This window comes from Petromyzon marinus, chromosome 34 (assembly GCF_048934315.1).
Source record: "Petromyzon marinus isolate PM22_M1 ecotype Great Lakes invasive population chromosome 34, UKy_Petmar_22M1.pri1.0, whole genome shotgun sequence".
In the NCBI taxonomy this organism is placed as follows: Eukaryota; Metazoa; Chordata; class Hyperoartia; order Petromyzontiformes; family Petromyzontidae; genus Petromyzon; species Petromyzon marinus.
In genome coordinates, this window is record NC_133700.1 from 6,282,365 (window position 1) to 6,295,880 (window position 13,516).

At 41.4% G+C, this 13,516-nt stretch overlaps 1 protein-coding gene across 1 annotated transcript; it reads left to right on the forward strand.

Moving 5' to 3' along the window:
- Positions 1–776: 776 nt before the first annotated feature.
- SPC25 (SPC25 component of NDC80 kinetochore complex) lies at positions 777–11,585 on the forward strand. Its single transcript, XM_032965504.2, has 7 exons — positions 777–1,051; positions 2,486–2,649; positions 4,990–5,055; positions 5,350–5,496; positions 7,128–7,232; positions 8,596–8,694; positions 10,042–11,585. Exons 2-7 carry the CDS (start codon positions 2,499–2,501, stop codon positions 10,158–10,160), a joined length of 687 nt encoding a protein of 228 aa, XP_032821395.1. The 5' UTR covers positions 777–1,051; positions 2,486–2,498; the 3' UTR covers positions 10,161–11,585.
- The last annotated feature ends 1,931 nt before the right edge of the window (positions 11,586–13,516 follow it).

The following is a 13,516-nucleotide window of genomic DNA, read 5'->3' on the forward strand; positions in this document are numbered from 1 at the left end:
AATACAAAATACTTTACACAAAATACTTTATTAAGTTACTTTATTATGTATTTCCATGCCTGCTGTTGGGCTAGCGGAGTTGAGCATCGTGTGTGTTGGCATTGTGTTACGTGTCATGTATATTAAAAGCATCCCAGGGAAACCCCTATGAAAGCTTTCAATTATCTTGTTTCGGGTATTGCATATGTAATGAAACTAAAGAAAATGTATTAACAAGAAATACAAATTTTTACTAAAAAGCTATGAGACTTCACGTACTGCCACCGAAGCCCATTTAACCAGCAGGTGGATTTCGCAAGCAGATGTGCACTTGGGAGACTACTGAAATCAGCTCGCGTGCAGGGGCTCCATGGATTGCTACATGAAAAATGGTGACGGCATGGGGAGGCCTTCATCCAGCAGTGGATTGATCATGGCTGATCATGAACATTTAAATGTTGAAGACTTAACCCGATAGGTTCAGCCCTGGCTTACTCAACAGGGCCCACGGTGTATAAAGTGTTGTCCTCCCAACTCTCGTTACCTACTCTGGCCTAGGTATGTGCTATGCAGAAGGGCGATTGCCCGAAGCGTTGCCAATAATATATTTGTACTTTTAGGGCCACAGTGTTATAGATTGTCTTTCTTTGTGCGTGTGCGTGTGTGCGCGCGGACCGCTACCAATGCAGCAGCATCACCAAACAAATTTGTGGAATATGTTGAATACATGACGTCACGATGTGTGTGGCAGGCAGGCGGGTCCATTAAATATGACGTCACGCGCAACGTCCGAGTGCGAGTGACGTCATGTATCTGGTAACTTTTCAGGTCCGCGATTGGTTGAGGCGGTAACGGTCCGAATTCAAATTTGTTTTTTTTTCGTTTCACGTTGGGAGGGCGTTCGGCCTTCGCTTCGCGTCGCTTCTCGCCGCTTCTCGCACGTTTAAACTTAACCGCGAGTTAACAGCAACAAAACTCATAATATTAACATTGCGATATAGTAGTAGTTGACGGTAAACGAGCTAGATTTGTTCTTGTCAGGATCGCTCGCCAGAAGACTCCGCCAAGGAAGGTAAGTGGCGTGCCGCGTGTGCGGTCGTGTCAACATGTTAGGCCCGCAACGCTGAAATGACCAGCGTGGTGAAGTATGGTCACGCCGAGACCGCCGTAGCAGACCGTGAGGGGTTTGCGACGGTGGATAGACACCAAATAAATAAACTATGAACTATGGCTGACGATGATGAAGGTGATTGCAAATGTACAAGACTTGTATTTTGATTTAAAGCTTTCGTGACTGCAGTAATTCATAATCTTAGTTCTTTCGGTAAAGTCACGTTGAAGGGAAACAATAAAATAATAAAATATATATAAAACAATAAAAATTCTCACGACGTTTCGACCATAACACAAACGGTCGTCATCAGGTGATGTGAATGACGACCGTTTGTGTTATGGTCGAAACGTTGTGAGAATTTTTATTGTTTTATATATTTTATTGTTTCCCTTCAACGTGACTTTACCAAAAGAACTAAGAATATGTACAAGACGTTGTCAATCTGCTGCTGATGGATGGATGGCTCGCGACAACGCCACAATGCGCGATTGTGTGCAATGAAGAAAGGGCCGTTGTCCGAAACGTCTCATTGCTATTTGGTTGCCCTATGCGGGGTTCATGGCGAATGTGTTGTATTGTTGTTTATTGCTTGGATCAGTGCGGTTTGGTGTGCGAGAGGTAAGTTGTGATTGCGAATAATTGGCACCGTGTTAAGACACCTGGTTTCTTTAATGCAGTTATCAACTTTTAAAAAAACAACCCATCCATCTCTCTGGGGTTGTTAACTCGGAAGTCCGAAGTGATTTATATGCAGTGTATTATCGACTTACACCGCTATAGGGATTCAGAATGTCACCACCCCTTGCCAGTGGTGTTGTTTGTTAAACTCGAAATAATTGTCTGTTCAACAAGTAACAAAGCGTGCCTTAAACTTTTACATTACCCATCGCGGTGTTGACTTGCGCAATGCACTATGAAACCCGGCTACCTACGTACGGTGCGAAAGAAGTTAAACATACATGCCTTGAGTTTTGTTCATTTCCGTTATCAACCCACACTGACCAACGTGATGATATAGAAATGTATAAAACTAGCATTTAAAGTTGAGATCACCCATCGGCCTACGTGAGGCCCATCTCTCCTAAGTGATAAACATTAATCATGTCCCACTAACTTGGGCATCTGTGAACTTACTGGACATCTGTGGATAAGGATTCCTCCACTATGAGTTAATGTTCTGATTTCGTTGTGATTGCCATTGGCCTCCGTGGGGCTTATCTGCATTATTATTAAATGTGCACTGCAGACGCCTATAAACCTTTTAAGTAATTTTCAGAAATACAACGACGTTGCCTGTTGTTCCACAAACAAAAATGTTGGGTTGGATTGTGGGGATTTTTTAAACAAAAGATAAATCGTCTTTGCTGAAAAGAGTGGCTTTGTGTTTTGCAGAACATTTCGGAAGATGTCAGGTTTACTTGAACTGTTGCCCGAGATATACGAGCAGATGAAAGGAAACCTGGAAACGATACAACAGGCCGTGACCAGTGGAATTGAGCAGTTGTTGCTGACCAAGCCTCGGCAGGAACACGACTCGTGGATTCAGATTGTCAACAGTACGCCATGGTTTGACTGAATGAATGAATGAAAAAATCTGTTCACAAAGTACATGTCCGTCTAGGGGGGGGGGAGTGATTTATACAGATACACAGTATAAGTAATTACACTGTCTTGTGGATTCTATAAAAAAGTATCATTGGTTTATATATTAGAATCGTTTATACTGGAGGAATCTGATGCGCTATATGTACATAACTAGCGGGAAGTACCCGACATTGCCCAGGGGAAAAATATATTTCAAAACTTATCTTAAAAACATAACATATACATACACAAATACTAAGCTATTGTGAAGGCCCGGCGTGCGGTTTGTCTGTCCATTTGTCCGTCAACAAAATAATAAGAGGCTTGCAGAAGTCCAAAAAGTTATAGAAAGTCGGGGGTAAATATTTGATCTAAAAGGTTTCCAAAAATTGTCTCCCTCCATCAAAAAATCTTTACCTCCGCGTAGGCATATATACCTACACACCCTACATACAATAGGGTGAGTAGTATTTAGTGACTATTATAGTATCTGACTCTACAGTAGTATCTGGCTCTATAGTATCTACTGACTAGAGTAATATCTGCTGACTCTAGTTGTATCTACTGACTGTACAGAAGTAGCTACTGGTGGTATAGTAGTATCTACTGACTATAGTAGTAACTACTGACCCTGCAGTAGTATCTACCGACTCTATAGTAGTAACTACTGACTCTGCAGTATATCTAATGACATTAGTACGTACTGAATCTATAGTAGTATCTATTGACTCTATAGCAGTATCTACTGACTCTACAGTCGTTACTACTGACTGCACCAGTATATACTGACTGTAGTATTATCTACTGGCTATAGTAGTATATAACGACTCTACGTTAGTATCTACCGACTCTATAGCAGTAACTACTGACTCTATAGTAGCATCTACCGACTATATAGTAGTAACTTCTGACGATAGTAGTATCTACTGGCTATAGTAGTGACTACTAACTCTACAGTATCTACTGACTCTATAGTAGTATCTACTGATTAGTAGTATTTACTAACCGTAGTAGTATCTACTAACTATACAGTATTATCTACTGACTATAGTAGTATCTACTGACTAGTATTTACTAACCGTAGTAGTATCTACTGACAGTTGTATCTACTGACTATATAGTAATATCTACTGACTATAGTAGTATTCATTGACTATAGTAACTAACTCTATAGCAGTGTCTGATCACTCTGTAGTAGTATCTGCAAACTCTATAGCAGTATCTGCTGATTATAGCGGTATCTACTGACTAGTAGTAACTACTGACTACAGTAGTATCTACTAAATCTATAGTCGTATCTATTGACTATAGTAGTATCTACTGACTATAGTCGTAACTACTAATTCTATATCAGTATCTGCTGACTCTATAGTGGTATCAGCTGACTATAGTAGTATCTGCTTACTCTATAGCTGTATCTACTGACTCTACAGTAGCATCTACCGATTGCATTAGTATCTCCCGACTTTACAGTAGTATCTACCGACTCTATAGTATCTTCCGACTCTATAATTGTATATATCGACTCTATAATAGTGTCTAGTAAGTATACAAAGTGCCGTTGTGAGGCCTAGTCCCGTGGAGAGCCCCCGGCATTGCCTAGATTGCCCAGCCGGCCAAGGTGGCATCTTTGCAGGCTGGGGCTGGGCTGCTATACCACCCCCACCCCCCAAAGCCCGCTCTGCAGTAGCAGTAACTACAAACGCTACAGTAGTATCTTACCTACTCTTTAGTCGTATATACCGACTTTTATAAGAGTATCTATCGACTTTATAATAGTACTTACTTCACAGAGTGTAGTGGTGAGGCCTAGTCCCATGCGGAGCCCCCGGCCTTGCCTAGATTGCCCAGCCGGCCGAGGTGGCACCTTTGCAGGCTGGGGCTGGGTGCCGGCACACAGCTGAGCTGCCTTCCCGCTTGTATGTGGGTCTTTGCGCTTCCATGAATTACAAATTGTAAAACGTTGTGATGCTCTCCGTGTGAATGATCCTATATACAATGTAACATTAGTATGACATTGTGGTAGTTGTAGCAAGAAATATTACCAGGTGTTTTGACAGCTGTCTTAAGAGTTTTTAATATCCTTTATGTATGGGGTTTATTCTAAATTGAAAGTTATTTCAAAATAGGAGTTGTCTAAGTGTGTCAATAACTCAGATCCACCAAAAATCCTCAGACTGGATTTCTAGGTCGAGGATGTCTAATTTGTAAAGCACTTTGAGTTGCAAACATAATTTAGGTGCTTTATTAATCCAACGCACAATGTGCCCTTCTAAATGTTGCAGCTCGTGTGTCTTGTTTTGCGTTTGCAGAAGCGGCACAAGTGATTGAGGAAGACCACAACTACCTGGTTAACGAGGAAAACAAAGTTGCTGCAGGTACAGGGGCATTGAGACACGCGTAGAAAGAACAGCACGCTAATATTACATTGTAGAATAAATAGTGTTTATTATGACTGAATTAAATTTTATTGGTTAAAGATTAGACATTCAAGAGTAAGTGATGTGTAAGAATATATTAATTTATGAAATTCTATGCCAATATAATGTTTATCCTAAAAGCAAACAACATGTTATAATCAAGCTAATTAATTAAATTGAATTGCATGCCAGTAAAGATTTCAGAGTGTAAAGTCTAATTTTTTTATTACGTTGTCCTCATTTCGAGCACAGAGAAGGCAGAGATTATGGCGCTGATCGCAGAGGGTCGGCAAGAGAAAGAAGCTGTCTTGCAAAACATCAACGAAAAGCGTGCCCAAATCAGCCTGCTGAACGCGGAGTTCAACAGCAAGCGAGAGGAGCTGGCCGAGTCCCAAAGGAGTGAGTATGTTTTCCTCTCTTAAACATTAGTTGGGCTCAGTGTGCCCCAAGTCGTCAGTGCATGCTGTGTCAATGAGCCCGTTGTATGAGGCTCTCAACATTCGTTGGCTCGGTGTGACCCAAGCGGTCAGTGCATGCCGTGTCAATGAGCCCGTTGCATGAGGCTCTCAACATTTGTTGGCTCGGTGTGACCCAAGTGGTCCGTGCATGCCGTGTCAATGAGCCCGCTGTATAAGGCTGCCAGTTTGATTCCTACCGTAGCTGTTGGGGAACTTCTGCAGTGTGTTGGACTTCGTTGGTGATGGCCGGTGAAGGAAACCTGTCTCATTTGTAAGAGAGACCTTACAGAGTATTTACGTTGTCCCATTCTCCTGTGTCTCTGCTCTTGTTGCTGCAGTGAGATTCTTAGATTGTTTTTAAATTACAAGGATGCAGTTATGAAAGTAAAAAAATACAACGTGTAAAACTCAATACGAAGTGGTGCACATCACTGAGCTCCACCAAACTGAGCAGGGGAACAAGGTAAAATATTTCAGGGTATTTAAGCCTAGTCGTCCTGCGTTATGGAATCAAAATATGAAAGTCACATTTGATATGAAGTTATAAAGCGCATGCTTTACTTAATATATTTTCAAAATCTCAATCCATTTGTTAATATGAATATTTACCAATATAAAGACCATTTAAACGTGTTTTGGTATTAAATCCCCATTTCGTTACAGAAAAGTCAGTATCATATTGTATCACAGCTTGGCTATTACTCTTAACAAAGTGGTCAAACCTTATGACCTATGTGATGTTATTGGCTGCAGCAAATGCCGATGCTTTTCAAATTAGGCATGCCAGCTATGGGCAGATTACTTACAAGATTATACATTAGACTTAGTGGTGATTTAGTACACTGCACTTCTGTTGCAACTGTGTGTGGGGAGCAATCGTGTTGTTAAGAGTTATGAACCAGATGACTTCAATACGCAGTCACAGCTAACATCGTTTATAAGTGGTAACAGAAATAGTTCTGGGCTTCCCATAGGTCATCACAGCCTTAAACAAGTACCTGGTGCTTGTGTTTTCGGGTTGTATACGGGGTGTTTTTTCAAGATTCAAAATGCAGGGGTTTTTTTGGGGTTAGATCACGTAAATATATAAATCTGTCGTTAAACACGCCACCACCTGACAGCCATTTAGTAATGTTTGTCACGTAAACAGAACGTGCCAATTCGTCACTAGTACAGCAACACCGGTGTGTTGGGAGAGCAAAGCCGCAACATTTACAATCTGAGCACGACGTTTTGCCAGTAATTACAACTTGCTTCATCAGGCGACAAACCTTACTAATCGGCTGTGTCGGGTGCTGGAATATGGATGCTATTGGTCGCGAATGCCTATGTGTTAAAATGTTTCAAGATTTTGCTGTATATCCCGGAGCACAATACACAACTCCGATTAGTACAGTTGGCTACATACGGTTGCTGGACGTGAGATGCTGGCCACACTTGCCCCCTTGTTCACCACGCCAGGCTTAATACTTTCTCGCTCATAGCATTTGCTCCCAATAGTATGTAATCGCACTGGAGGGAGATCTCGGTGTTTTGTCTTTGTCTAATTATGTGCTCGTGTTTTTTGTGCAGCTTTGGACTTGAAGAAGAGCACAAACCAACAAAAAATGCAGCATCTGTCCAAGGCCTTGTTATTATTCCAAAATTCGATGGATATAGAAGTACGCAAAATTAAAGGTAACATTGCACCAATCCACCCTTGCTTGTAGGAAATTATATAAACTCAAAATAGCACTTATGAGTCCCTATTTTTTTGCATATATGAGAGTATCAGGAACAATTACAAACACAATTAAAAGGGGTGATGGGCTGATGCGTAAATTTCCTGCTAACTGCTGTTTCATACAAATGTTGCACTGTGAAGCTCCGTGGTAGATGACGTGCCATATTCTGTCACATTAATCTGTTATTTACTTGAACATGCATTTTTGTTTTGTATATACTGTGCTTTACCAATGACTAAATCCCCTGAAGTGCTCAATTTTATCAAATCTTGGAAGCTAAGCGTGGTTCAACCTGAACAGTGCCTTGGGAGAGAAACTGCCATGCATAACAGGTGTAATAGGCTGCTGTGGGTCTAATTTGTGGACTAATTAGATGAGACCATACAGACAAGAGTTGTGAAGAAATGAAGCAGAATAACAGTGGATATGGTACAAACTAGACAGTGGAGGGAACACGTGAAGCAGTACAGATTAAATAGTATATAAATATGTTTTATGGGCAAGTACAAGTGAGATGGTAAAACTGAAATGGCATAAATCACACATGGACAAGACAAATCAAAAAAAGAAATATATGCTTAGCTTGAATCGTGACCCTGAGTAGTGGCAATACAATTACATGTACCAGCTGGTGAGACGGCACCATTCGGTGGCTATTCAAACTGGTGCCATGAAAATAATGTGTGTGGACAAATTCCACGCTGTGGATTTCACAATTGGTATTCACTTACAGCTCCAGTCAACATGCAACGTGCAGTCGCGTCGAAGTGTTAATATGACAATCGGCATTCATAGAAAACAATTGTTGGCATCGCAGACCCTTTTTTTTTGCAATCTCACATTAAAACAATGAGACCAGAGCTGTTTTGTTCAGAGCAGGAAGCCTGTTGGTACGCCATACCATTATCCTGATGTTGTTACTTCATGAACAGTTAGACTAGACTCCCTCTACTCACCCCTTTGGTGAACCAACCCTCTGTATGACTGGAACATTTTATTTTCATATATAGATATAAGAAAACGAATAGCTGTAATTATACACACATGAACACCAGTTACAGAAGATTAATTGATCTGCAAAGGCTCCAGTCCACATTTATGCTATTAGATTGAGTCTCCATATAATAGTCCTATACAGAGGATCCACCCTGGTTCTAGGAGTGTGGAGTAGTTTTATTTTACACTGGTATAGGACTGCGAACATCGATGAGGGCGACCCATCCCTTGATTATTGTATATACACTCAGACCATAAGTGTGCAATTGAAAACTGTTGCCAGTGCATTGTTTTAATGTAATTTTCATTTCACTCTACAGGGGGCAACCTTCAATTTGTCTTCAGAAACATCAATCCGTCAGACCCATCGCAGCCCTGCACATTCACGATACACCTTCTGCCAGAAGGAGGCTTTGAAGGTGAGGATGATGCTAAACTGATTGACAGTGAACGCAACGTGAGTTAATATGTTCTTAGGTGCCAAGTTGTTTTCCGCTATTTGTAAAGCACTTTCGACGGGGCAATCTGAGAATCTGATATACTCTTATATAAGCGCACAACTTTATCTGTGATGAACGCTGCACTTTCCGTCGTTTTCATGCAGGGGGTGCTGCAAACCTACGCACCCCCTGCATGAACGACGGAGGCGCAGGGACAGACGTTCGATTACGTTGGAATCGATCTGCAGAAGGCGGTCTTCTCGCACGGTCAGCTATCTCGATCCCGCAATCCCAAACTGGTGAAAGTCCGCATTGAACCGAACCCTCATCAAGGCCATCTACTTAACGACGAGAGAAAATTCACACGAAATGTCGTTTTCAATTAAGCCTCCCAGATGTAAAATGATATAAGCTTTTAATGAAGAAATACAATTATCTAATTCAAAACATAATTCAATTCAAAGATGTTACATTTCAAAGCGGAGCATCGGGTGCTTGCGTGAATGCGTTGTTCGTGTGCAATTTTTTGTTGTTGTGACTTTCCTGGCCGAAGGCCGTAAATGGATCTGAGGGGTGCCACAGGTGCCCCCGAACAACCCCTAGTGTATAATATTTGGATAACATAGATATAGATACTTTTGTCAATCCATTGCTGTATGAAGGTCATTGGGATTTGTTTGAACATACTTCACCACACTGGTCAGTACCAGTGGGTGAAGGGGCTGGGGATGCCCATAAGTTGATTATATATCACTCGCCACTGATGTTAGCTGTGATTGGGAATCAAACTTGCGGTTCTGGGTCCATATCGCAGTGGACTAATCACTGCTCTATTGCTTCCCAACGAATATGTAACCACAAAAATATGTATATACCTGGGTGTGGTTGAGGACTTATGTGAGTATCTGGCAAGTGAAGCTTTGTTAATTTAATTATTTGGTGTGCCCTGTTGTTCCATGGCTGATCCTGAACCAGATGTGTAAATTGCACACTGCCATGGCAGGAACCGTGCTGTAAATCGGGGTTCTTCAACTAGTGGCCCACGAGCTAAATCAGGGCTGCAAAGACACTTGGAGCGGCCCGTCAAGCGATGTGAATTGATGATCCTCTTAGTTGGCCCTGACTGGGATTTTAACCAATTCCTCTAAACAAGTGAGATATTTGACCAATATGTGTTTCGAACACAGTTCTTTGAATGAACTCCGTGTGCTTTTTCTTCTGTTAAGTAACACACTCTTGCGGCATCCTGCCTACATAACCTTTGTACAACATAACAATGTTTTGTTTTGTGTTCTGTCCTTCGTGGCCACACCCCTGTTGGTGAAGTCACGGACTGCCAGCCGCCAATCTCCTGCATGCCTGAGCTGCTCGACCGCCTCCGGGAAACCAAAGCCATGAATGTCTTCTTCACCCGCGTGCGCAAGGCGTTTCAGGCCACTTTCTGATGACACAGGAGTTGGCAAGTGCAGCTGCCAGCGCACATCTTTCGGTGAAGCCCCGCGCAGGTGCTGCACTTGTATACGTGGATGCTTTTCTCCAACAATGCCACACACGCCAAGATACGTGTGGGACTCTGCAGCCTTCAGAAATATTCCTCCGCAGCTTGCAACAATGCAACGGAGAGCATGTTTTTACTTCGCACTGCAGCCTGAACCTGCTACTAGTCTTCATGGAAGTCTGAAAAAGAGTGGCCGTGTTTTTATTTTATGATGTAAATATAAAATGACACCTCTTTACCTGATTCACCTCTTTTGGGATTGTCTATGGAGTTTTAATTACATATCCCTACGACCTTACGTGGCCTGTGTATCCAGGCAATGTGACAATGCATTGATTAAAATTGATTCTTGTACTGATGATACGTGCATAGAATTGTACTTGTAAAAATGTATTATTTTGTATTCATTTTTATTAAATATTGGTTTGCTTAAACTCTGCAGCTACTGTAAGCGCTACATTCAATGGCCAAATATGATTATCGAATCATCTCTGAATCGTGATAATTCATGAAATCGCGAGGCTGATGGATCATCATAATACGAACAATACGTGCTCAATTTTTGTAAGGACTCAAAGGCTCAATAGAGTCCCTGGTGAATACGTTTTCCCATCATTAGAAATGTATGATTTTGTTCTTCCAGCAATAATGCAGAGGTGGCTGTGTGTCTCGGTCACCTTGGCACAGAGCTGACAACCACTCAGATGCTAGGTTTTTCAAGTCAATTGAGTTGACGGGGTCAGCCCAGTTAGCAATGACCCCCCCCAAAAAAAATAATCCTATCCCATTAAAATTTAACGTTCAATTGATTTGACTAAGTTCCAGCTCTGTGAATGAATAAACATCCGATGTCGTCGGTTAATTGTTGTAGCGGTGCACGTGTTGACGAAAAAGGGATTTCAATAGAATGTATTTGAAAATCTTATGCTGCTGGCTGTTCTTTCAAGCATATACAGGGTTGCACTGCTGTCTGAGCTTTCCAAATGGATGCTTTGAATTATGACACCCATGGTAACATTTGGGAAGAAAGACCAAACATGTTTCAGGTTGATTAAAACTAAAACGTGCATTATACAGAAAACGAAATATGGACCCATTAACAGCCAGTCTATATCCTAATTCTTAGATTCAGAGTGGCTGTTGATGTAAAAAAAATGCAACTTATATTTAAATAAATTTGAGTCAAAATAGAATTGTGATTTTTTTTTATGGTACAAAACAGACAAAAAGCGTCATGGTAACTTTACTCCACGGACGGTGCAGGTTAAGAGGTTCATTGAATGAGACGACGAGAAGTGCTTCTGACCGGAATTTTCATAGGCTATTTTAAATTGTGCTCAGTGATGGGAAATAAAGGCTTCTGTCGACTTTACTGCATCATTTAATATTTGTTTCAAGCTTACGTGTATGTCGCTTGTGTCTTCTAACAACTATTGTTTATAGTTTACTAAGGTGTGGCAAGTTATTTCCAATCTCGCTATTAAATATTTTCTTTACGTGTTGAAATGTCACTGTGTCAAAACAAGTAAAAAAAATTGGAAAAGGAACGGAAACTCGATAAGAAAAATTAACGGAAGTCCGCATTGGACAGCTGAACTTTAGCATAAGAGAAATAAGTCTCTTACCACGTAAAGAAAAACAGACAAGAAACCACCTCATACTACAGGGCCTCTTTAATACAAATATACAAACTATTATTCACCCGTGAATTGTCGAGCCCAAGAATGGCAAAACATTCCAGAGTTTGCCTGTTTAGTTATTGGAAAACTGGTCCAGAAGGCCAGAGGCTAACGAGACCAAAACTCTGGTTGAACAAAATCTTGTTTATCTTATCACCAACATGGCCACAAAATCCATGTTTAATTATCGGATTGGTCAAAATCGAATTGTCCATTGTAAAAATGTGTATTAATGTTTCACATTTGTTGTTAAGTTGCTGGCTGTATACATTACACAATCGAATGCTGTTGCTATTACTGTATTTAGTTATTGAAATGTGTTTTTCCTTCCACGTATAATTCGAGAACCTAAAAGTAGTAAAAGGGTGAGCATCACCAGCCAAAAATTACTACCCACTTCCAAAATATATATTTTTGGTGATGGCATGACGTGACTGCTGTATGAAGGTGCCCACGTGCTGTCAGCCATGATGGAGTGGTTGTTTGAACAGGTGTCGCTGGTCAGTGCCGTTGGAAAGGTGGTGGCACAGGACATTAGGTTATCATTCGCCACTGATGTTAGCCGTGGTCGGAAATCGAACTTGGGTCCCTAGTTTCAAAATCCTGTGCAAATAAACGACATGTTACATGGTCATTAACATACACTGCGGAGAAAATGGTGTACATTTACTTGATATTACCAGTCGTGGAAATTAACACCAGGGTTGAAATCATCCCTATCACTGACATACAGTGAGGGAAAAAAGTATTTGATCCCCTGCTGATTTTGTACGTTTGCCCACTGACAAATGATCAGTCTATAATTTTTATGGTAGGTTTATTTGAACAGTGAGAGACAATAACAACAAAAAAATCCAGAAAAACGCATGTCAAAATTTTTATAAATTGATTTGCATTTTAATGAGGGAAATAAGTGTTTGACCCCCTCTGGCTCCCAGATATATTTTATACAGGTAACGAGCTTGAAATTAGGAGCACACTTAAAGGGAGTCCTAATCTCAGCTTGTTACCTGTATAAAAGACAGCTTGTCCACAGAAGCAATCAATCAGATTCCAAACTCTCCACCATGACCAAGACCAAAGAGCTCTCCAAGGATGTCAGGGACAAGATTGTAGACCTACACAAGGCTGGAATGGGCTACAAGACCATTTCCAAGCAGCTTGGTGAGAAGGTGACAACAGTTGGTGCGATTATTCGCAAATGGAAGATACACAAAAGAACTGTCAATCTCCCTCGGCCTGGGGCTCCATGCAAGATCTCACCTCGTGGAGTTGCAATGATCATGAGAACGGTGAGGAATCAGCCCAGAACTACACGGGAGGATATTGTCAATGATCTCAAGGCAGCTGGGACCATAGTCACCAAGAAAACACTTGGTAACACACTACAATCCTGCAGCGCCCGCAAGGTCCCCCTGCTCAAGAAAGCACATATACATGCCCGTCTGAAGTTTGCCAATTAACATCTGAATGATTTAGAGGACAACTGGGTGAAAGTGTTGTGGTCAGATGAGACCAAAATGGAGATCTTTGGCATCAACTCAACTCGCCGTGTTTGGAGGAGGAGGAATGCTGCCTATGACCCCAAGAACACTATCCCCACCGTCAAACATGGAGGTGGAAT

Bases quoted from the DNA above. Each gene is read 5' to 3' on its own strand.
- SPC25 (XM_032965504.2), top strand. From the start codon at position 2,499: ATGTCAGGTTTACTTGAACTGTTGCCCGAGATATACGAGCAGATGAAA. The intron at 7,233-8,595 runs GTAACATTGCAC...TTCACTCTACAG, and splicing joins AGAAGTACGCAAAATTAAAG to GGGGCAACCTTCAATTTGTC. The intron at 8,695-10,041 runs GTGAGGATGATG...CTGTTGGTGAAG, and splicing joins GCCAGAAGGAGGCTTTGAAG to TCACGGACTGCCAGCCGCCA.